This window comes from Vipera berus (assembly GCF_964194415.1).
Source record: "Vipera berus genome assembly, chromosome: 5".
NCBI lineage: Eukaryota > Metazoa > Chordata > Lepidosauria > Squamata > Viperidae > Vipera > Vipera berus.
Genome location: NC_138207.1, coordinates 74592743 through 74617413, shown reverse-complemented (window position 1 = coordinate 74617413; position 24671 = coordinate 74592743). Strand labels below are relative to the sequence as shown.

At 40.7% G+C, this 24671-nt stretch overlaps 1 protein-coding gene across 1 annotated transcript in view; it reads right to left on the bottom strand.

Moving 5' to 3' along the window:
• The window catches only part of HTR7 (5-hydroxytryptamine receptor 7), a gene marked incomplete at its 5' end in the record, with an annotated part of 90542 nt that extends 66560 nt beyond the window's left edge, over nucleotides 1-23982 (bottom strand). Inside the window, one exon of the mRNA XM_081330102.1 lies at nucleotides 23357-23982. Within this exon, the coding sequence (XP_081186228.1) occupies nucleotides 23357-23982 (626 nt within the window). The remainder of the gene's footprint in view (nucleotides 1-23356) is intronic.
• Nucleotides 23983-24671: the final 689 nt, after the last annotated feature.

Sequence of the window (24671 nt, the reverse complement as noted above, 5' to 3'; positions counted from 1 at the left end):
TTATAGAAATTCTAGAGTGCTGTTCATCCTTTGTCTTGACTAAAGAAACTCAGTGTTCTGGACAGAAGCAAACATCTGTATGCCAAACAAGAAGTCTGCATCCAGCTGAATGGGTAGAAACCAAACCACCCAACTAGCATAATTTAAGGGTTTACATAATTGTTATTCAGTTGTCATCCTTTTAGCTTCAAAACAGATTGATTTGATTACACACTGGAATGGGTTCTAACAGGGACCACCTCTCATTTCCAGGATCCTACGGAAGATCAGCCAGCATGGCCAATTATAGAATAAGGACAATTATTTGTCCCTTTTCTTTTGAAAGGCTGAAGTCTTTTGTCTGGGAGTAAGAGCAGAAACACCCAGTGTGGAATCAGACAGTACCACTATTACCATGTTAATACTGTAATGAAACATCTGTGAGAAGGAGCAAGGATATAGACTTCTGGAAGCCTGAATAATGAAGCTGATTATATTTGGACTAAGAGATCATTCCAGCATCTGAACCAACTTGCATCTGGATGGATGAGTGCCTTATTAGAAGCAGCTGCAACAGATAGCAGATCTAAACAGGAGAGGTGCTTCAATTTGTAAAGGGTGACTGCTGTTCCTCTTGCTTACGGTAGCTTATGAAATATGTTGCACTAAACAAGAATCTCTGCTCCACACAGCTGAGACACAATGGCAGTTAAGGACATCTTTCTTTATATAGGAGAATCTACAGGATAGACTTTTACCACTATGCTGAGAGCCTCCATCCTTCCAGGTTTTCACTACAACGGTGGTACTCAGGGGTGGAGGCAACTTACGAGAGTTGGGGGGCTGCAATATAGTCCATACGGACTGGAAATGGTGTCCTGCTGATGTAATTGGCCTTGATGTTTTTCAGTCTTTTATTCCATGTTTTGGGGGGATGGATGGGTTTAAGAATGAGTTTGAGATTTCTGGAGCTCATTGAGACCAATTATGGCTATTTGTGGGGATTTAGAAAGGTCAGTTTAAAAGATGGGGATATGGAAGCAGATTGCTTCCTAGGGGTCTCTCATTCTTATTTGCACTCTGTTGCCAGAGTTCATCTATTTTAGTGACTGGAATTAGGCTTTGGCTGGATGGGAAAGAATGTGATATCTCTTTGCTCCAATAGTATTGAATATATGAGACTTCAGCACGTACCAAAGCATTTAATGTATGGATTCCTTTTTAATAGAACTTGATACGCATAATTATAGGTTATGGATGAAAAACTCTCTCAAATTTTAATGTGGCCCTTTGTCTATTTAGTTCACTGGTGCATAGAAATGTATTATATCAACCAAGGTTTAAAGTGGCAAGAGAATTTCGGGTTGCAGTTGATGCTTTTGAACGTGTAAAGCTTTACAATTGTTCTAATTATCTAACCGTGTACTTTCATATCACCAATATTAAAAAGATGAAGCAAAAACATCTCTATAAGGACAGATACTTTCAATATCCACACACAAGGAAGATCCACCTATTTCTTTGTAGGTCTTCATTTCTAGTTAAGCAACCTGTAGGTCTTCTAAACTAGAGACCAAATTTCCCACACTTTTATTATCAAGAAATGCTACCCATCTCTTTACCTGCAATATATTGCCTTACATTCCAAACCCAGTATATTTCTCAAGGTTTCAATTAAACCTGAGTTAAATTGTATTATTTAAAGCAGCTTCCTGAATTTCTATTATCAAGGTGATGAGCAAGGTTAAAATATAGTGACTGCAGCACTGCTGAAAAGATAAACCTTTAAAAAAATATTTTAAACTCCTTGAAAAAAAGCAGTTTGTAAAAAAATATGTTGATATGTCTTGATGATTAACTACTTTGATAGTTTTCATTTTGAAGAGCTAACAAAATCACAAAACTGGCTACTGTCTAATTTAGATGGTGGAGTGCACATCTGGCCCTTAGTCCATGGGTCATTCATCCCTTTTCTGTCCAAATACACATACCTTTTACATGTTCACCAGCTGCTGGTTTTGTTCAGTGTTCATCATGTGCTTCCATCCACTGTGTCTCTCCTGAAGGTTTTACTTACTTCTTTAATGAACTGTACCCTAATTAATTAAGTATTTAATTAATTAATCTTTGGCCATCTAATGAGAAGGAAGGACTCACTGGAGAAGAGCCTAATGCTGGGAAAGATTGAGGGCAATAGAAGAAAGGGACGACAGAGAATGAGGTGGCTGGATGGAGTCAATGAAGCAGTAGGCGTGAGCTTAAATGGATTCCAGAAGATGGTAGAGGACGGGAAGGCCTGGAGGAACATTGTCCATGGGGTCGTGATGGATCGGACACGACTTCGCAATTAATAACAACAACCCTAATTATAGCTTGACTTCCTGGATGAAACCTTCTGAGTCAGTCTTCTAACTTCTTACAAATATTGCAATTACCCGATGCAATTCTTGCTTTGCTGAAATGAGAGTTAGATTTCTCTACAGTATGCCCTGTCCTAACTAAAATCTTGATCTTTATCTACCTGGCATTAGTTCAATTGTTAAATAAAATCAAACAAGACCTGATCTATATGTATTTCCATTTGGGGTGGGGCATAAACACAACTCTCAAATGATATTAAACAGTGGTGTTATTTAAGCATTTAGCAAATCTCTATGAAGAGAACCATGGAGAATGGGCTCCATTTCATTTCCTTTGTCCTGGCTGATGGAGAAAGTCTGCATAAAAACTGTAAGCATTTCAGGTGGATAGATTCCATGATGATGTTCCCCATTAATATAGGTGGTTTGATGTTTTTAAAAAATCACATTTGCCAAACATTTAAATAGGGTTTCAATCTCAATTTCAAATGGTCTAGGCACTTAAAACAAACAGCCAAATCACATATAAAAATGCATAAAAGTGCTGGGTCCATTTTCAATTTAACACATGAGTGCTAGGGTAATACTATTAATCATATTTAACATAAGTATATTAAACTGAATGTGTCCTGAATTCAGTCCCAGATTTCATCTATATACTATGCATATATTAATAAAAAGGTAAGTATACAGTAGCTTCTGCTGCTACACATGCTCAGAGACGCACATTTTAAACTTATAGCTCTGTATAAATTATTTATGAGCCCAAATAGGAATCTTTTTTGCCTTTTCTTTTTTAAAAAAACAACCATTTCCTAAGGTGACTTACAGTAAACGATGAACAGATGTATATACAAAAAAAGGTAAAAAGGTAAAGGTTCCCCCGCACATGCGTGCTAGTCGTTTCCGACTCTAGGGGCCGGTGCTCATCTCCGTTTCAAAGCCGAAGAGCCAGCGCTTGTCCGAGGACGTCTCCGTGGTCATGTGGCCGGCATGACTAGACGCCAAAGGCGCACGGAACGCTGTTACCTTCCCACCGTAGTGGTCCCTATTTTTCTACTTTCATTTTTACGTGCTTTCGAACTGCTAGGTTGGCAGAAGCTGGGACGAGTAACAGGCGCTCACTCTGTTACGCGGCACTCGGGATTCGACCCGCCAAACTGCCGACCTTCCGATCGACAAGCTCAGCGTCCTAACCCACTGAGCCACCGCGTCCCTTATACAAAAAAAACCCCAATACAAATAATACCTATGTTTTATTAATGCACCTACATTAAAACTATTTCCAAAGCTTTAGGCAACAGTCCTGTGCATATTTGCTCAGAATTCAGTCAAATGAAGATTACTTAGAATTATTCCCAGGTAACTGAGCACAGGCTATGATGAGCAATTTACATAATCCAGGGTCTGATAAATTTTCCTTTTAAAGGTACTGGTTTATGCAGGCCCCAAAGCACACAATTACCTCCTGCCATTTCTCTCACTGAGAAAGCAGGAGCAAAAATACAAGTTCAGAATTCACCAACCCCACTGCAGATAAGCATTCTCCAGCCCCACCAAGGACCACATAGCAAAGGTCATCCTGTCTTTTCTCGTCCATCCTCAAACCATTAGCAATCCTTTGGGTGGGATAGTCACCTGTGGCTGAAAAAAGAAGTCTATCACCCAGAACATTTTCCTCCCAAAGGGATACTGATTTGCATAAACCTTAGACACACTGATGTTCCCTCCAGAAATAATTACAGTCATTTAGAAGGTAATGCATGTCATCTAGTACATCTCGAACTCAAGAAGAACAAGAAGAATATGATTAGGTAACCTGGCAGATCTGCTCAGCTAGTAGTCCAAGGGCTAACTGCCTAACACTGAAGGACAACTTCAAATATTGTTTCTTTAGAGAAAAATCAAGCTCAGACTGGAGACAATCCTTTAAAGGTCAGACCCCTCCACATACAGGGATGACTGAAAATTCAAACAGTGGATTGCACCAATATGAGTTTCTTCCTTTATTTTCTGCCTTTTCATTCTGCCTTTCTCCACCATAAGCATGAAAAGTGTTATATACTGTTATATACAATGTTAAAATGACCGCGACAGTTGACAGCTGTCAAAAGGGCTGCTGCGAGCAGTCGCGCATGCGCCAGGGCCGGCCTCAGCTGATAAGCCGCCGAGCTGTCAAAACGCCGGCGGAACACGCGCCTCGCCTCAGCCGGCAGTCCTGACAGCTGTCGGATTCCCCGGCCTAAGCCGCGCAGGCGCAATCACTCGGGAGCTGTCAAAGGCTGCCGATAGGCTATTGGTCACCGCCCTCGCGGCGGGAGATTGCGGTTCTCTCATTGGTTAAAACAGTTGACAGTTCCTGTATAAAAGCAAGGGTTTCTCCACAGGACAGCCGTCCGGAGCTGAAGCAAAATAAACGCCTGAAACCCAGCCTGCCGCCTCCCTCTCAGATTGTCGGACCCAGATTGTCAGGGGCAATAAGCTGACTTTGTAATAATGCCGCTTGGGGCGGTGGGGGGGTGAAAGCCCTAATAAGCAGGCATACACATAGAATGAAGGCTACTGCTAAGCTTGTAAGCCGCCCTGAGTCTTCGGAGAAGGGCGGGATATAAATGGAATTAAAATAAAAAAAATAAATAAATTCACGGAACAATTTAAAAAGCAACATGTAAAAAGAGTTAAAAAAAACTAGATGAAATGTGGAAAGGAATCAGCTTGCCTTCCATGGGTAGAGAATTGGTCATCTCTGATGCAGAAGAGGGGAAGAAGACCTTGCTATCTATGCCATAGAAGTAAGGACTGTAGAAAAGGGCTCCTAGCCCATAAACCCAGGGGAGAACTTCCACAAAGCAGAAGCTGAAGCTGCTCTGTTTCATGAACAGTAGCCTCATCTGCCTGAGTAGGAGAGGATCTTCCTACCTAGATTATTAAACCAGGATGAAGTTGATGCTATACAGCAGGGGTCCTCAACATTGGCAACTTTAAGATTTGTGGACTTTAATTCCCAGAATTCCTCAGCCAACTCCTCTGGGAGTTGAAGTCCACAAGTCTTAAAATTGCCAAGGTTGAGGATCCCTGCAATACAGTATATCATATATCAGATGTAAATAGGGCAAGGAGGAGGATAAAAAGTAATTAAATCAGCTCTTTTTGCCTAGTTGGAGAAGAAATGTCCATTCCTTGTTTAAAAAGTCCAAAACAGATCATCAGGGTTACTTTTGTGTAAATATTAATATATACACTCTCCACCCTGGTGAGTTAAATTAATTAATGGATGGTTAATAATTCAGCTGTAGATCCTGTCTTTCTTCCATTACAAAATGTTACAAATGGTTTTGTTACAATTACCCACAATAAAATCCTTACTTTTTATCCCTTGCAAAGAAATTGGGCTGAGAAAATGTGGATGGCTCAGTCACTCAAGGAATTCTCAAGGCTGAGAGTGGTTAAAGCCCAGTATGTTAACCAACACCACTGGCCTCCAACTTGTATTAAATTGTATTTAAAGTGTTATATGGTACAGTATGGTGAAGAGCCTTGGTGGAGCAGTGGGCTAATGCCTCCTTAAGTAACACCAGCTGCCTGCAATTAGTGCAGGTTCGCATCCCACCAGGCTCAAGGTTGACTCAGCCTTTCATCCTTCCGAGGTAGGTAAAAGGAGGACCCAGATTGTTGGGGGCAATAAGCTGAGTTTGTAATAATGCCGCTTGGGGGGGGGCGAAAGCCCTAATATTTTTATTATTTTTTATTTTATTTTAATTCCATTTATATCCCGCCCTTCTCCAAAGACTCAGGGCGGCTTACAAGCTTAGCAGTAGCCTTCATTCTATGTATATGCCTGCTTATTAGGGCTTTCACACACAACCCCAAGCGGCATTATTACAAAGTCAGCTTAATTGCCCCCAACAATCTGGGTCCTAATAAGCAGGCATATACATAGAATGAAGGCTATTGCTAAGCACATTGATTTGTGCTTTAGATTGTAAGCCGCCCTGAGTCTTTGGAGAAGGGCGGGATATAAATGGGATTAAAACAACAACAACAACAACAACTAGATTCTATTAAGCCAACCACTATGCTTTTAAGGAGATGCATCACTTAAAATTCTCTCCTACATGTGGACCATGAAACTTCAGGGGGACCTCCAATACACCTCTTAACATCCATGACCCCTAATGCCCAGCAAATCATCTGCCCTTTCCTTTTTTCGTTTAACTTGCAAAAGTTTCCTTTACTTCAGAAGAAAATTTAAAGAAAAATGCCAGGCTACAAAACAAAGTAACAGTATCTGCTGACATGCTCTGAAAACATTAAATGGGTCCTCTGGACCAAAGCATTGGGAATCATCAGCCAACACCAGCATGCCAGATACGTTTCAGCTGTATATAAATTAGTCCTGAGACTGGAAGGAACCACTAAATAAATAATCTGAATAGCTGTATTATGATTAATGCTTCCACTCCAGCTACCTAGAGGGCAAACTATACCAGGGTTAAAACTGTTTTCTGGGCTTTGGAATTGAGCTATTCTATGCAAGAATGGGCTTCCTTTCAAAATTTTGGTAGCCACCAGGTGATAGAATTTTAAATACCGGACTGTTATATTTCTCATCTAAATCAGCGGCCCCAACCTTTTGGGGGCCAGGGGCCAGTTCCATGGAGAGAGGTTTTTCCACAGACCAGAGGGAGCGTGGTTTTGTGGGCTGCCTGCATCCCACAGATGGGGCTTTGCTTTCTTGCACAGCTCAGTTTCTGGCATGCTGCGGCCTGGTGCCGGACCACAGACTGGGAGTTGGGGAATCTCTGATTTAAACGATAAACCAAACACACAATGGTTCCATGGTGATCTAAGCAAGCAGCCTGGTGCATCTGGAGGGGAAGAATACTCATGTGCAAATGCTGCTTGTGGATTTTAATTCAGCATTCAACACAATCATCCCTCAGCATCTGGTGAACAAACTGGGCCTATTAGGTTTTAATACTCCTTTATGTAATTGGATACTTGATTTCCTTATTGATAGGCCCCAGGTTGTGCGAGTTGGAAAGTTTCCAATTCCATATCGTGAAGTATGCAGACAACACGGCAGTGGTGAGTCTTATCTGGGATGACAGTGAAGATGCTTATAGGGGAAAGGTGAAGGCTCTAGTGGACTGGTGCAATAAAAGTAACCTGGTTCTAAATGTTGATAAAACAAAGGAGATCATCGTAGATTTCTGAAAGAGCCGGCATAGTCATACTCCACTCAGTATCAAGGATGCAGCTGTAGAGGTGATCAACAGTACAGTATTAAGTAGCTGAGGGTGGAGATAACTAACAATCTGAATTGGTCTCTCCACACATCATTCTTAGTGAAGCGTGCAAACCAGCGTCTGCATTTCCTGCGTCGGATGAGGAGACCACATCTTTCCCCTTCTGTCCTGGCCACTTTTTACAGAGGCATGATTGAAAGCATTTTAACAAACTGCATCACTGTCTGGTTTGGTGGCAGCAGAGCCTCAGATAGAAAGTCCATACAGAGACTGGTAAGGACAGCTGAGAAGATCATAGGAAGCATTGTTTCCTGGTATTCAGGATGCTGCTATAAGCGCTATGTGCTTAGAGTTCAAAGCATTGTTAGAGACCTCACACGCCCACTTTACAGTCTGTTTCTGTTGCTCCCCTCTGGGAGGAGATTTTGAAGTATTTTTATCAGGACTACCCAGTTCTGTAATAGCTTTGTTCCCTATGCCATCCATCTGGTAAACTCGCAAGATTCGTTTTTCTCGCCATGCACATGTATACATAACACAAACTAGACTGTAGTGTATATCAGAGATGGTGACCCTTTGAGAGCTGTATGCAACGAATTTTCATTTTAACATATGCTGATTAGTGTACATTCAAAGTGACAATGAAGTTATTATTCTGTTCTATTATTCTACTAGCCGTAGATCTATTCAGAGACCTGAATTGAGAAAATTGGACCCCAGGGATGGTGAAGATAAATTGCAGCCTCTTGCAATTCATACATGACTTATATGCCTCTAGCAAGATAGCCAAAAAAAACCTATCATTGCTTTAATAAAATATACGGGGATGTTATATGACTGCCTTTTATTTCAGCCACCTCCACTCTCCCTTGGATTAGCTTTTTACTTGCTAAATGGTCTGAAACTCTTCTTCAATAAACTACAAGTGTGTATTATGCAAATATATTCCAAGCCATTTTTCTCTCTCTCATAAATGCTCCCTAATATATTTTATAGGTTGCAAATTATATCACTACATGAGCATTCTAGGCCTTTAAAGTGGAAGAATGTGACATGGCTTTGCAGGCAATGAAGTCTTAGCTCTAAAAGCCCCAGTGGCTTGATCTTGTTCATTTTTATATAGGAAGTGGCCTCATCAACCTCATGATCAATTGCCCAAGGATATCATCTTTAGAACTCTGCATTAATACTAAATTGTCAGTGTCATGTAAGTTTTATGGTAAAAGCTGAATTTCTCTTTGTTTTTTTGTGCCAAACACATGCTACAACCAACCTTCTCTCTTTTCTCTCTCTCTCACACACTCTCTCATAATTTAATTTCTCCTTTCCAGTTGGGAATTTCCATCTCATAACTGATTTTTTTTTTATTGTTGTTGCAACTTTCATCTAAACTTGGATAGCGAACTATTTGCGTTCTCCTACCTTGGGAACGGAGAGAGGGTAAAAGAAAGCAAAGAGAAATGGACTATAAATAGCCACAATTTCAAATGGATAACCACACTCTAGGGTAATGGCACCTGGCAAGAGTTTTTGAGTACTGTACCATGTGTTTGTGAATGTCTGCAGGATCAAAAGGAACAATGAATGACATGTGTCCTTTCAGTGGCAGTTCATAACACTGACATATGACAGTCCATCTCTCCAGATTTTTTAAATGCTCTGTTCCAGACTTCCTATCAAAATGACTGCTGAATGATAAGGATTTCTTTTTCCCTTACTGACGATCTGATGATTTCACTGGTTCTTTCGCAGTGCTGCTCCCTAATTTTGAACAGGAGCACTCAAGAATGACCCAAAATGACTTTTGGACAATTGTGGACCCAGTTAGGAAGGGGGGTCTTGAAGATTCGCATTCCCACTAGAAGTGATCTCAGTCACTGGGCATACAAATCATCCTGTCGAAGGTTTTGTTATCTTAAGCAAACCTGAGTTTTAACTTTCACTTTTATATTTATTGTTTCATTTTACTTCTGGCTTTAAAATGGCTGAGTGCTGATTTATTTGTATGATGATACTGATTTTAGGGAAAAAACTTTGGATGAAGATATACAAAAGGACTCTGACCCAGTTCCAGATCAAAGAGATATTCCCACGGCTGGAGGACTAACCTCATCTGCCATTCCAAAGTTTATGTCTGTGTATTCCTACATTATCAGCACTTCGACTAAAAAGAAAAGTGACAAATTCCTCTTTTCTACAAAGACTGAGGGAAAGTGGCTCGATTTATTATATTTAACTAATAACTATTTATATTTGGAATTTGATCAGAAGATGACCATTAGGTGGCAGCAAAGAAACCCAACAAACGCTTTGCTGCCACCTAGCAGCTGAATCAATCCTACTGATCCATGAAATAATAATGTGGTAATCAAATTCAGCCTTACATCTAAAGATGATAAACAGATAAATTATTATTTCTGTTGTCCAAGGTTTGATAGCCTGCCTTCATATTATTCAGCATAAATAAGCAATAATGTATTTAATTATTTTAAAACTGAATAACTAATAATTTGAAAACTAAAAGCCCATAACTATGTAATTTTATCTCTGTGTGTTTGTATATATTACATACTAATTTTATTCATGTGTACTTAAAAGCAAATTCAACCAAACTAAATGTCCCAAACTAAATGTCAATATTTAGCTTATCAAGTGTGTTAAATGTGTTTCTGGATATACTGGATGTACAATGAGCCATAACAAGGAACACAAAGCATATGCCTCTTTCCTATAATACTTGTGAGTAATGTAAATATCTTGTTCTCTGGAGCACAAGTAACTTATACAGTACATAGGAAGAGAGAACTGGATCTGTAGAAGAAATGATCTGGTAACATGGGAAAGAGAAAAACATACTTATCTCTTTTCAGGTAAGAATCTTCAAGGAATAACTGCTCACCTACTATAATTTATTTTATTTAAACACCATCCAAAATGTCACCTGGGTGGCTCACAATATAATAGACAATTAAAAATACAAAACAAGATGGGATACAGGCACTCTGAATAAAAAGGTAGACAGAAACACATTCAACTAGGGACTCTATCCATCCTAACTCAGAGTGTGGGAGAATAGCCAAGTCTTCAAGGGCTCATGGAGCACCAACAGGATGGGAGCCACAGGGATTTTCAAGGAGATTGCAGAGACCAAGGCATGGCGATATAGGTCTGCTTCCTGGTAGATGGTGCTATTTGATCAAAGGGACCCAGAGTGTATTGTCAGCCCCTCTGGGTAGAACCAATTATAAAATCAAGTCCACCAAAAGATTAAAACGCCTTTTATTGTAATTGATTCTAAAAGCAGAATCTTGCAAGTCTGATTGTGCTGAATCTCCTCCCCCTCCTATCATTCAGTGAATGAGGATGGTTTCTGTCTGAGCTTCTTCTGAATAGTATCTACACATTCTGGACTTTAAAAATGCTTTGATCCTTTTTGCCTAGATAGCAGCTTCTGCACAAGCCCATCAAAGGTCATCTTCCTTACTCTCTACACACACTTATTCTGCTGGCACAGGGAGATCGGCAGTCCATTAATTAAGCTTGGCCTTATACCATGTAAGGCTTTATAGGTGATGACCAGCACCCTGAATTACTTATGCAAAAGTGTTTTTGCTTTCACGGCACACAATCAGAAATCTATAAAAGGCAATCTAGCTGGTATTTTAAATTCATCTACTGTATTTTAATTAAATTGTTTATGGCCAAATCCTTGGAGTAAATTCCACTGACCTCAAGAAGGTGGCTTCTGTGTAGGCAGGCAGAGTACTGCATATTGAATCAAATTTACTGTTTTAAAATGTTTGATGAACAACGGGACATCAGATTTAAAAACAAACTTTTTAATAATTGTAGCTTTAAGAGTGCAAATAGCAAATCTTCCATATTCATCTAAAAATGAAGCATGTGCATATTTTGTCTCTCCTGAGCAAATTTGTTTAACACTCATTTATTTAACTACAATTATACTGAGGCTTATTTCTCCTTCTTTATTTACAACTTAAGATCAGAAATACAAATAGCCACGTAAAATCAAGCAGTTAAAACAATTGGTAAGATTTTGTTTAAAGTTAACTGCTGCCTCAACTGCTACTACAATAAATTTGGCTACTATATAGGTGGTTTCATAATCTGAGCTGAAAGTAAAAAGAGGGTACAAAAATCGTCAGGGGCATTTCATAAAAGGGGAAGATCTGATGTCCTTTCCAAGATCCTTATAATAGTTACAACAGAAAAGAACTTGTTAGATTGATAGATTTTCCTGGAATCACTAGGACAAAAGTGCTGAAACAGGAAGGCTGGCATAGCTGACAAATAATAATGTGTATGGGAGGATGTTGTTCCTAGCCCCAAAAAGGTCCTTCCTCAAACTACAGGAAAATACTTACAGGACCCCATGTCTGGGATGCTTCTAGGGTTTGAGAGAGGGAATTGAGTTTGGAATGACACTGGTGTTGTTCAACCAGCTTTTTGTTCTGAGCATTGTCGGAGGCTTGTAAGGAATTTAGAGGCATTCCAGCTGTTCTTATTTTTTGTTCTACTGCCTTTGTTTAGAGTGAAAGGTAATTATCAGGTCAGTGTAGCAGGAGAAACTACATAAGCAAAAAAAAAATCTGATCTCAGTATGACACCAATAGTCTCCATATTGTGTTTTTAGTTCTGTGCATGCCAGGTTCTGTGTTGGGATGCCCTGTGATGCAGCAAATAAAGAAAACTCGGTTTGTATTGTCTCTAGAGTGTTTTTCTTCATATATCTGTATTTTGGCTGGGGTTCTAGATTCAGTAAGACTTTAGCACTGGAGGTATCAGTTCACCTCCAGATGTATTTATGAAACGACAATAGGATTACAATATTAATAGACCACATTGGTAATCCTTTGCATATCAGCTAAAAAATTAAACCTCAGCCAAATCAAATAACAGGGGGATAATTTTCAAAGAATCTTTGGAAATGGATCACACAGCCCATATTTTAGCCTGTCTTTCTTGTGCTACTTTCCCCAGAAATCTATTTTTTTCCATTAATTGGCGAATTCTGTGCCAGCATAGTGCAAAATACAACATTTAACACTTGTGAATCCCCACTATGGAAAAGGACACACTGTTTTTACATAAGAAAAAAGCCAAACCAAGATTATTTATTTTTTTTTGCTCTTGGCATAAGAATCTACAATTTGCTATCAGAACCCCCAAAATGACCAAAGGTGCATTGTGATGTTCCATGCAATCCCTGCCTTTTTGTATTCTCATCACATCACTGTATAGAAAAACATAAGGAGAGGGAATTTGTATTGCAACATTGCAAGATATGCTTTATCACTTACCTCCCTTTAAATGCCTATGTCTATTTGCACTATAAAATGGACTAAAGGATTAGAAATCTGACCAGCCTGTGTTCATGAAATCTGACTGTAAAATTAATTAGCAAATCCATCAAGTGCTAAGACAAGGAGAAAGAGTAGGTAATCCCCAATCAATAAAAGCCACACCTAAACACCTATAGCCTACAAAAATTGCTTAAGTTGTATATATGAACATAAGAAAAGTAAAATAAAAATTAACACATCCTAAAAAATTGAACATATTTAAGATAGTATTATTTTACTTTATGCTTCACTTATTCTCTGCAATGCATTAAAGAATATAGATTCAAGGAAATAGCTTTACAACCTTAAATATTGGGACCATAATCTCAAATCTCCAAAGATATACACAACTAATTCTCTCAAGAGTGTTAATGTGGATGGATTTCTTTCTGACTTTCTGACAAGCAAAGTGAATGGGGAAGCCAGATTCACTTAACAACCATGTTACTAACTTAACAACTGCAGTGATTCACTTAACAACTGAGGAACGAAAGGTCATAAAATGAGCAAAACTCACTTAACTGCCTCACTTAGAAACAGAAATTTTGTGCTCAGTTGTGGTCCTAAGTCAAGGATTACCTCTAGTTAAAACATTAAAACATTAAAAACAAAAAAAAAAAACTGGCACCAATTCATATTAACATACCATCATCTAATCTCCCAACCCTTAGGGCAGGGATGTCAAACTGCCGGCCCGTGGGCCAGATGCGTCATGCGGAAGCCGTGCCCACCTCATTGCCAGCAATGGCAAAACCGTCCCAATACATTGCACAACGTCACGTGACGTCGCAAGTTTGACATGTCTGCCTTAGGGGATTAAACACCAGTCCAAGGAAAGCTAACTTGCCAACATACAGTATCAGAGCTCCGTTTGTTTTTGTTCTCCTTTTGTTTGTTTATATCCCACCTTTATTATTTTTATAAACAACTCAAGGCAGCGAACATATCTAATGCTCCTTTTTCCTCTTATTTTCCCAACAACCACCCTGTGAGTTGGAGAGTGACTGGTCAGTTGGCTTTCATGGCTAAGGCAGGAGTTGAACTCATGGTCTCTTGCTTTCAAATCTGGTGCTTTAACCACTATACCACGGGTGTCAAACTCGCCGCATCACATGACGTGTCGCGACGTATCATGATTTTTTTCGCATTGCGGGAGCTGGGGTGGGCATGGCCTCCGCAACCGGCCCGCAGGCTGGCAGTTTGACACCCCTGCACTAGACCAAACTGACTTCTTAAAGATCTTGAAAGATCTGAAGTTTCAACATCTATTTCTGTTATTAGTAGGGCAGTATTGCAGCTCAGAAATTATCACTCAGATCTAATAAATGTCTAGTCATATATTAAGACTCCTTAACTACTTCTAGGCAGCATAATTATGTGGCAATTTACTAACAATCTCATCCCACATATCATATCTTGGTATTTACTCATTCCAGGCAATCTATTTCTCACACAAGCTACTTCTTTTCGTTATTTATCTCTTAGCTGAAATACAAAAATTAAACTAGATTGGAACTATTGAAACTAGCTGTATTTAAAACTCTGTGTCGTGCACAGCTGAATGTTTCATTTTCCTAACTGTCAAGAAGCAGCTTTAGAGGGGGGAGCATCCACCTGCTCATTCTGTACACTAGAAGGAGTCCATGATGATTTTTCATTTTAACAAATTCAGTCCCGCCTCACCCATCCAAACAGAGACAGTTTAAAAAAAACTAATTAATGGAATTAATACCTTTATTTCATGTAGTTTAGTCTTGAATTAGAAAGAATAATTGCAAGATACTAAATATGTGTTTGGCTGATTAGGGGCACACAGGAAGCATGGCTCCCTCCTGTCACTTCTCCAAAAAGTTCCTCTAATTTGATGATAACTGAGCTTTACAGATGTTTTCAAGTAGAAAGGAAGGAAAAGCTAACTTGCCAACATATCAGAGCTCCTTTTGTTTTGTTTTTCCTTTTATTTGTTTGTTTATATCCCACCTTTATTATTTTTATAAACAACTGAAGGCAGCGAACATATCTAATGTTCCTTTTTCCTCTTATTTTCCCAACAACCACCCTGTGAGTTGGAGAGTGACTGGCCAGTTGGCTTTCATGGCTAAGGCAGGAGTTGAACTCATGGTCTGTTTGGCTGATTAGGGGCACACAGGAAGCATGGCTCCCTCCTGTCACCTCTCCAAAAAGTTCCTCTAATTTGATGATAACTGTGCTTTACAGATGTTTTCAAGTAGGAGGCAGAAAATATATCCTACGAATTCCCATTGAGTCATAAACAAGAAATTCATGGCTAAGGTGAATGTCTGAAAAGTACTGGGACCCTCCTATATCAATCATAAACTGAACAATGAATCAGCTGCATAATGTGGCTAAAAAAAGCCAAGCATAATTTTAAAATGCATGAATGGAACCAGAATTTCCAAATCATGAGAAGCACTGGTTCTATTCTATTCTGCAGTGGACAGTCTCCACTTCAAGTATCTTAGAATATTAAATTTAATAGCTGGAACAATAACATGTACAATGGGCCACAACATACAGTTGTAGTTGATTGGTTGGAGAGTGCTGGCTCCTGCATAAGGCAATCTACGCTGTGATTGGTTGCTGTGGGTGTAAGAGGGGAGTTTCCTTTTTTCCCCGCCTTTTTCTTCTGTGTGCTCTGAATGCTGTTTGGATTTACCTCATGATGTGTACCTGACTATTTTGTTTGCTGTAAATATAAATGTAAAATATATTTATTCATATAAAACTACAAGTTTGTGTCAGTGTCTCTGACTTCATTTGGACACTTTCTGCCCAACTCCCTGACATGTCCAATTCTAGATGTGACACTTAAAAAGAATTCAGACAAAAAGAACAAAAAAAAATCAGCAAAGTGATCGACAAGGATGATTTGAGGACTCTTGAAAAAAGAAAATGAGCAGCATGTGGCTTCTTGAATTTTTTTTCCAATTTCTTTAAAACTTGACCATCTCTAGATCTATTGACCAAAAGGGGAATGGAGAACAGAGAAGTCAGCAATGTTCCCGATACAAAAATGTATCGGGAAAATATTTATGGGGGTTTTTTTCTCCACAGCTTCAAGCTGGATATGGCCTACTTTTCAACCTGATCTTTCATTTGACAGTTTCTCCCCCTGGACTAAATTTGGCCCTATTCTCTTCAGTCTTTGTTTAATTTATTCAATTTTCTTTGTTTAATTTATTTTCGACATTCTGTTGGACTGGAAAAAATAACAACAGATCATGCAAGACATGATTTAATTCTTTCTAATTCTTTTATCAGCAGCAGGCATAAGAGTGTTCAGCATTTTCTTCTGATTGCTTGTGTATCTCTGAATATTGTCTCCTCATATGTCATCTGCATGTGTTTCTGTGTGTATATTCTACAAAAGCACCAGATTGGATACTTGGTCACAACTGAGGAGGATGGAATGGAACACTCAGCCATATTCTGAATTACTACCCAACCACCTCTACCCCAGGGGTATATTGCAAGATATTTTTTCTGTATTTGTTTTCTCCCAAACCCCAAGCCCTAACCAGCCCTTTTCCAAACTTAATTGTTATTTTGCTAGCTTCTCCCCACAACAAAATGGAGTAATTTGGTTCAATTTTGTTGTGTTTTCACAATAGACAGACAAATAGACAGGCAAGCCTTTTCCATAATTTCTTTTCAATATTATTTGGGGGGAGGGCGAAGGGTATATGATGCCCCTCTTCCAAATATCTGCAGAGGAACCTACAAAAGAGGCTCTTTTTTTTTTCTCTATCATAGAGAACAGGACATAGAATAACGGACAAGTCACAGGAAGTACATCCTGTGAATTTAAAAAAAAAGCTAACATTTGTTCAACAGTGGAACCAATTTCTAAGGGAGACAGGGGATCATCATTGTTTGATATGTTGGAACAAGACCTTAATTTGTATTTCTGCACTGAGCAAAGCTGGAGTCAATTATCAGTTCTGTAATTTGCTGTCTCAACAGTCTATATATTGGACAAAGTGGGGGGGAAACAACAACTAGATGTTAAAGGTTATGATTCAGATAATCAACTTGTCATGGTTCTGGTAGATGAGACCAGATAAAACAGAACTCCAAGGCTAGAGGTTTCCTCAGAGAACATGTTTATTGGTTACAAAGTATCAGCATGATCAAAAGTGAAACCAAGTCTGAAATCCCTCCAAAGAGTTATACTATTACAAAGTTAAACTTCCCACCCCAATACTATGCAATCCACTACATTTCCCAATAGAATAGTTTGGCAGGCTTTCTAACAGTACACCCAACCCCTCAATCTAACCAATGGAAATGACCTTGGTTCCCATGGGACAGAGAATTGTTTAGACCAGCAGCTCCCAATCTTTTCTATACCCTACACCCCTTGAATGCTTGTGATATATTCTCACACCCCTTACAAAAGTTCGAAATAACGGCAATGAATTATGCATATATACTATAATTTTGAAAACCCAAGTTTTCACACCCCCTGGAATATCATCATGCACCCTCAGGGGTAGGAGCACCCCTGGTTTAAACTATCAGAAAATCTCCACTTCTCCCCTCCCATTCTTGTGGCAACTTAGAACAAGCAAGATGGCTTCAGCCAGGTTCGTTTCTGAGTAATGAGCCAATTTGGTGTAGTGATTAAGATGCTGAACAAGAATTCTAGTCACCAGCTGGTGACTTTGGGCAAGTCACTCTCTCTCAGTCCAAGTCCCCTAATAAGGTGATTATTGTGGGGAAAATAAAGATGTGGGAGTTTTATGTGTATTACTTTGACTTTATAAAACAGAGGTGGCATCACATAAATCTAATAAACATTGCATGACAGAATTGTCCAGGAGTGTAGATCCCTTATTTCTAAAAAGGGGGTTAGTTTCTATGAGATAGTTTTGAGTATATTCAAGAAAGCCTCCAGATTCCTGTAGAAAATTAGTCTTGCACTACCAGCCTATCCTCCTCCAATCTGGAGGTAAAATAGCATGGTCTAAGTATCTAATACCATGTTTCTACAAAACCAAGGCAGTGGTTTTCAGATATTCTAACAGGAATTTCCAATTCTACTTTTCTGGGAGCCTACCTTGTTTGCCATCAACTGTACTTCACAGGGATTCTAATTTGAGCAATACATGATATTCTTCAACATTTATTGATCTATTTTCTGCTGAATTATCTGAGAGTCCAGCCTAAAACTCATGCCATGGTCTTCTTGTGATAACAGAAATATCCAGGTTGTCCAGTTCTCTTCCCAGACTTTCACTTCATAAAGTAAGGTATGGATTCTTCCTTCCACTGCATTTTATTTCAGTTCCACTCCAATACAGACTAGAAAAAACTCTGCCAGCTAAGAAGTATGTCCTATATTTATGGATCCATGGAATGAGATTTGCTCAAATACACACCTGAAATGATGAAGGACAAGCCAGTGTCTTACATGGCTGACAGCAGGGTAATATTTAAATTGATAAAAAATTCTATCTAGGCCAGGCATATGGTATTTACAGTGCTGTAAATGCAAAACTAAGGAAGTTTAATCTTCAAAATTCTCCAATTGTAGGTAAGCTTCAGCATTTATAATCACGATAGCAGCCAAGAATGTGAAGCTCATCATTCTGAGACTGCATTAAGGCACACTGGAATTAAAAGAATGAAAAGCCAGGAAGGTTATAGTAAGTGATCTTTGTTGGGTACTGAGATGGAAGTGGTTAATTTGTGGCTAAAGAATGCTCATAATTCCAGGGCAAATTCCCAAAAAGGACATTCAGCAAATCATCAGAATGATTAAAAACAGCAATCCAAGATTTGCTATTTTCTTGATTTGGCTATATGACAGCATTGAAGAAGCTGCTATTAACATGATCTACTATATTTGAATGTGCAGGCCTCTTTGAAGATTAAAGATTTGGGGTGGGGAGGATTCCTGGAATGTTACACTGTGTACAGTTCTAAACAGTGCACTGCAAAAAGATATTGTAAAGCCCCAAAAGGCATAGGAACAGGCAATTAAAATTATTTGGAGGCCAGAGCAACTTGCATACACATGAATGTATACAGCATTTGAGACTATGGGGTTTGGAAAGAAAAAAAACAATGGGATACATGATATCTCAGCATGGAAAATATGAAGAAAAAGAGACGTTCCCTCATCCTCTTTCTTTCCCACCATTAAGGACTTGAGATCCCCGCTGAATCTCAATGCCCAGGAAATTTAAGAGCAATAAAAATAAATACTTCTCCACTTGATGCATAAATTATGGAACTGATTGCCAGCAGATGCCAACAAAGATCACCCCTTCAGATGGTTTTGAAAGAGAGCCTCAATTTGAAAGAGACTTTATCTTAAATCCAGAGCAGCTGTAGGATAACAGAAGAAAAGGGCTCTTTGCCTTGTCTCAATACTTGAAAGATTTCAGGATACATTGGCTTGGCAACTCTGCCCCCTAGAAGAGTGGACCAGATGGGCCTTTAATATCATGCGGTGTTATTTGAATATTCTTAGGAGAGAGAAGAGAAGCGATATGAGTGGTTCATGTAGGAATCAGGAAATTATAGAAATAACCATTTTATGGGAAAATAGGTTTGAAGGAGTTGTATTCTAACCACATTCCTTGGCTGGATTGGACTTCTCTAGATCTGTGTTTTAATGCGTTCACTGAAGTCGTTCCTTGTTAAGTAATCACAACCTGATTTACTATGGAATATCTGCAATATGAGAAATTAACTTACCTCTGTAGTAAGGTGCTTTCAAATCTCCTACCTCACCTCTGCCTGACTCATTCCCTATGTGCTCTTGTCGTCCTTCTTGCCCTCCAAAATTCTGCTGACCTGGTTTCTACAGTGCCAAAGTGTTCTTATTTTGCATAGAAACCCTGGCTCATCATTTTTCAAGGCCAGCAAACATGTCCAAGATTGGCTTCATGTCTCAGAACAGAGTTTGCCCAGGGCTGTGGAACTGAGATCCTCAGAGCTTTTTCCTCTATCCATGGAGAAACAGAGGAAAAACTGACCATCCATAAGCCAAAATTGACCTTTTAAAGCAACCCCTCTTATCTTCCAAGAATAAAAACTTACCATTTCTTATTTACAGAAATGGGAGTAAGTTCACAGTTAGTGAAAATGCCTGTTTCAATATTAAGCTTTTGATGACATTTTAATTCTTTTCCATTTAATTACAAGATTTTCTGAAAAGTCACTAGTGTGATCCAAACTATACAAAGGCCAGTTACAATATTAAAGCTCTATTTCAGGATACTTAATCATTTTGTTCATTATCATTTTTTCTAGTTCCACTAATAAGCCTCTTTCAAGCTGAGCTTAACCCCTAATGATTTGGTGATTCCATCCATAAAATTTTCTTAGTAACCATACCAAAGTATACTGCCTTCTCTCAGAATGATTTTTCAGCTTCCCATGCTATATACTTGGGATTCTTTGGCAGCCTCCCATCCAATTTCTAATCAAGTCTGACACTGCTCCACTTCCACCTGTGAAGCCTCTTGCTTTGAGCAATCCTTGTAGAAGGTTTTGCCCTATGGGGATAATGTTCTATACTTGCAAACATGATCACTTTGAGGGATTCTGAAATGCTGCATTCTGGCTGTAAAGGTCAGGCTATAATTTACATTGACTTTGTGAGCCTTATGTAACATTTCTAAGGGTTTATAACGGAGTATCCAACCTTGGCATCTTTAAGACTTGTGGACTTCAACTCCTGAATTCCCCAGCAAGCATGGAGAATGAAGTTCACAAGTCTTAAAGTTGCCAACCCTGGGCATCACTGGTTTATAACCTGCAACCTTCACTAACTATTGGAAGTCAAAAGTGGGCAAATTTCTCCCTTTCCAGAATTCCCAGTAGATATGGCCCTACCAGCTGCATGTTCAGTTTCAATGTAAAAGGGAACTTTGCAAAGGGAGATTAATGTGTAGGGAATACCTCCACAAGAGAAGAAAAACTGCAAGAAGCTCAAGTCTTACATCTAAAGTAATACAAAAGGAATTTAAAATCTCCTGTCCTTAACTATGATAAATTAGCAGAATCTACTTCAACTGAAAATTTAATATTGGAAAGAAGGAATGTACAGACTTATGGCCAAGGCTGTAGCCACTACCTTGACTTTTTTTTAACCATACCTTGAGGACATTTCTGGTGCAGACATATTAAGGCATTTGTTCCTTTCTTTTTGTAAGGTATTACGGGTCTTTTCACAACCGTCTTATCTCTATTGTTTTCCTCACTGTCAAAACTTAGATCGATATTTAAAGAACCTCTTAAAGAAAAGAACCTCTTTTTTTGTTTGTTGATTTGGTGAGAAAACTACAAAGCATCCTTTGTTGAAAATCATAAATCATGGCTCCCCACTCCTCTCCCAATCCTGTTGGGAGTTTTCCCTACTAGCCTGATACAGCTACCCTCAATTCTTAGCCACAGTGACTTTCTCCAATCAGGGAAAATACCAGGTTAAGGAAGATTGGCATATCAAATCACTTAATAGTATGTAATATGTTGTAATAGTATACAGTTCACATGATATTCTATTTTACTATGCTATCAAAACTCTCAGGATGACTGCAAGAATTACAAGCCTATTTTACAAAGTTGTGGGACAGTGAAACAATTTTTGTTAATGATCATTAAAAACCAAAGACCTATTTCATTTCACATAATTCTCAGAACTACCACATAACACCCTTCTCCCAATTGACACGAATCTCCAAGATTAAAAAAAAATACTTCTGAACAAGCATGGATGCCGAAAACACTGAAAGATTTTAATGTTATTTAATGTTTATTTTTTGGTGTGGCATATGCCTATGGAAACATCAAAAGAAGAAGAAAGGTAAGGATGGATAATAAGGCAGAATAAATTCTCTTGACACACTTGGGGGTGTCCATTTCTGTGCAGAACAAAGCTGATGGACCAATGAACTTGAGAAGAAGGATTCTATTTACAATATAGCATATTCCTGGGCAGATAATCCTGTTTGTAGCCATACAGCTCGATACTCATGAATAGCTTACACCAGACCATGGCTATGCTCATAGGACAGACTGAACCAAAATTAGCCAAATACATTTCAGCAGAATGCTTTGTCATCTGGTGGATTCTGAGTGACATATACAGCCATAACTGGGTTAATGGAATAAAGATGATTCAGATGGTCATTGATAAGGATGTTGAAGGAGCACAGCTATTCTGGAGGGTTTCCCCGCATCCTCTTTTCTTCACATCAAATATCCATTCTTTTGCCTGACTTTTTAAGTTTACTGTAGTGTCTATTCTTTTCAAGGCTACTGCAACTCAAAAGAGACCCCTGCTGGATTGCTTACAAAACTATTCTCAACTCCAGTCAAACAATTTACACTTCCATTCAAACTTTTCACAGCTTTTGCAGATAAACTCCCCAACATCAATAGTTCATGGTTTTCAGGGATAGGCAGGTAAAGAAATAAAGTTGACTTCAGTGGCAAAAATATCCCCTAAGGTCCAGACGTTTTGAGGGAAGGACAAGACTCCCATTTGATGGCAGGAAAAACATTTATTAGGTATATCTTTAGTTTTCTGGGAATGGAAATATATCAGGAACGGTGGAACCTCTAGAAAGCTTTGAAGCTCTTCAGATAATAATAATAATAATTTAATTTTTATACCGCCCTTCTCCCGAAGGACTCAGATAGATTAGCCTTCCACCGTTTCTACCAACTCGGACATTTTCTGTACAAACTTGTTTTGCACCTACAGGTGTTCAACACCAACGAATCTTTTCGTGATGGTGAATTTGGAACAATTACTCTTTTCAGACTTTCCTTGGGATAACCCCCGAGAGCACGTCACACAGCCTGAAAGACTTTCCAAACCTATTTTACAGGTGGCATCAGGCTTCTATTTAAGGGGGTGGGGAGTTATAGTTTATCCCCAATACAATTCTAGGTGCTTCAGATAGCTCACAATCAGCTGTGGCTTCTGTATATCTGTGTATGGATTTTTAAAAATAAATCTTAGCATTGCAGGCTTCATAAAGACACCATAACTATCAAGTGGTACAAAGCGGGGTGAAATATAGATAATCCAATTTAGGAATCCGAAATGGGTAATCCTTTGCACTGAATTCAGCCCGACCAAGGGTCAAGATTCCATCGTTTACCTTTACCCAACTTTACCCAACTTATCGGAGCTTCTCGTGATGTTTTCTTTCCCACCGAGAAGCCAAACCTTCGGACGGATTATACTATAACAGGAAAGGGCGAACTCCGAAGTAGCGCGGCAAAACCCGAAGCGGCTTCACCCGCTTCAGACTGCGCGCCGGCGAAGGCTGCGCTCCCTTCCCGCAAGCCGGGCTTCCAGGCTCCCCGGGCGCGCCCAACCGAGCTGCCCCGCCGTCGGGGTTGCGTCCCCTCTGCTCACCTGTCAATGCTGATCACGCAGAGAGTCATGATCGAGGCGGTGCAGCACATCACGTCCATGGCGATGAAGACGTTGCAGAAGACGCTGCCGAAGATCCACTCGCCGCCGATCAGGTCGGTCACGCTAACAAAGGGCATGACGGCCACGGCCACCGACAGGTCGGCCAAGGCCAGCGAGACGATGAGATAGTTGGAGGGCTGGCGGAGCTTCTTGACGAAGCAGACCGAGATCACCACCAGGCAGTTGCCCGCGATGGTCAGCAGCGTGATGAGCGTCAGGGCGCCTCCGATCACCACTTTCTCCCCGTTGCCGTAGTTCAGGATCTGCTCGCCGCACTGCGTGTCGTTCCCGGCGTCGCCGAAGCGCGGGCTGAGCGCGCTGGGACCGCCAGTGCTGGTCCCGCCGCCGCCGCCGCCGCCACCCTCGCCTCCACCTCCGGGGCCGGCGGTAACCCCTTGCAGAAGTTTCCCGCCTATCCCTAATCGGGGCGGATTCAGCGAGCCAGAAATCATCCTGGCGCCGCCGGTGCCGCCCAACGGCCGGGGAGGCTCCGGCGAGAAGGAGTCCAGGGTGCTGCTGCTAGCCAAGACGGGGCAGCTGTTGGTGCCGTTGCAGACGAAGACCATATTGAGGAGGGCTACCCAGGGAGCCCACTGCCGCCACCCTGCATGCCCACCTCTCCACGCCGCGGTGGTGGCGGTGGCGGCGGCGGCGGCGGCTCCCAGCGCTCCGGCGTCCCCGGGCTGCTCCCGCACACGGAGCGAGCGGCTCGCTCGGCCGCCGAAGCTGCGCCTCTGCCCGGTTCACCTGGGGCCGGAGAGCGAGCCGCGCGCAGAGGGCAGCGCCACTTCCCCGCCGCCGAGGGCTCTGGCATAGTCTGCGGGGCTCCCTCCGGCGGGCGGCGGCGCGGGCGCAGAGCGGGGCGCTCGCCGAGGAGACCCGCCTCCACAGGGGGCAGTGCGAGCTCGGCGTCAGCCCAGCTTCTTTGCCCGAGCGCCGGGAGCCAGCTCGGTCTCTAGCGGGATCTCGCTGCGCAGCCGGCACGGGCCCCCTCGCTCGGCTGAAATTCGACGGCGATAGAACCGAGACTCCGAAGTCGCGCCAGAAATCGGGAACTTTGCAAGAGTGCACGAGCGCTCTTTGGCCTGGAGCCCCCTCGGCGCAGGCGTTGGGGGCGCTCCGGGATGGAGACTATTCGGAGACGTATCCCACCTCCGGATAGACCCCGAATCGAGGTGCCGTTTCTGTTCTTGAGCGCATCGAGCGTGCGCTTCAAAAACTCTGGAGCGCCGCTAGAGGGTTGCAGACAGATCTG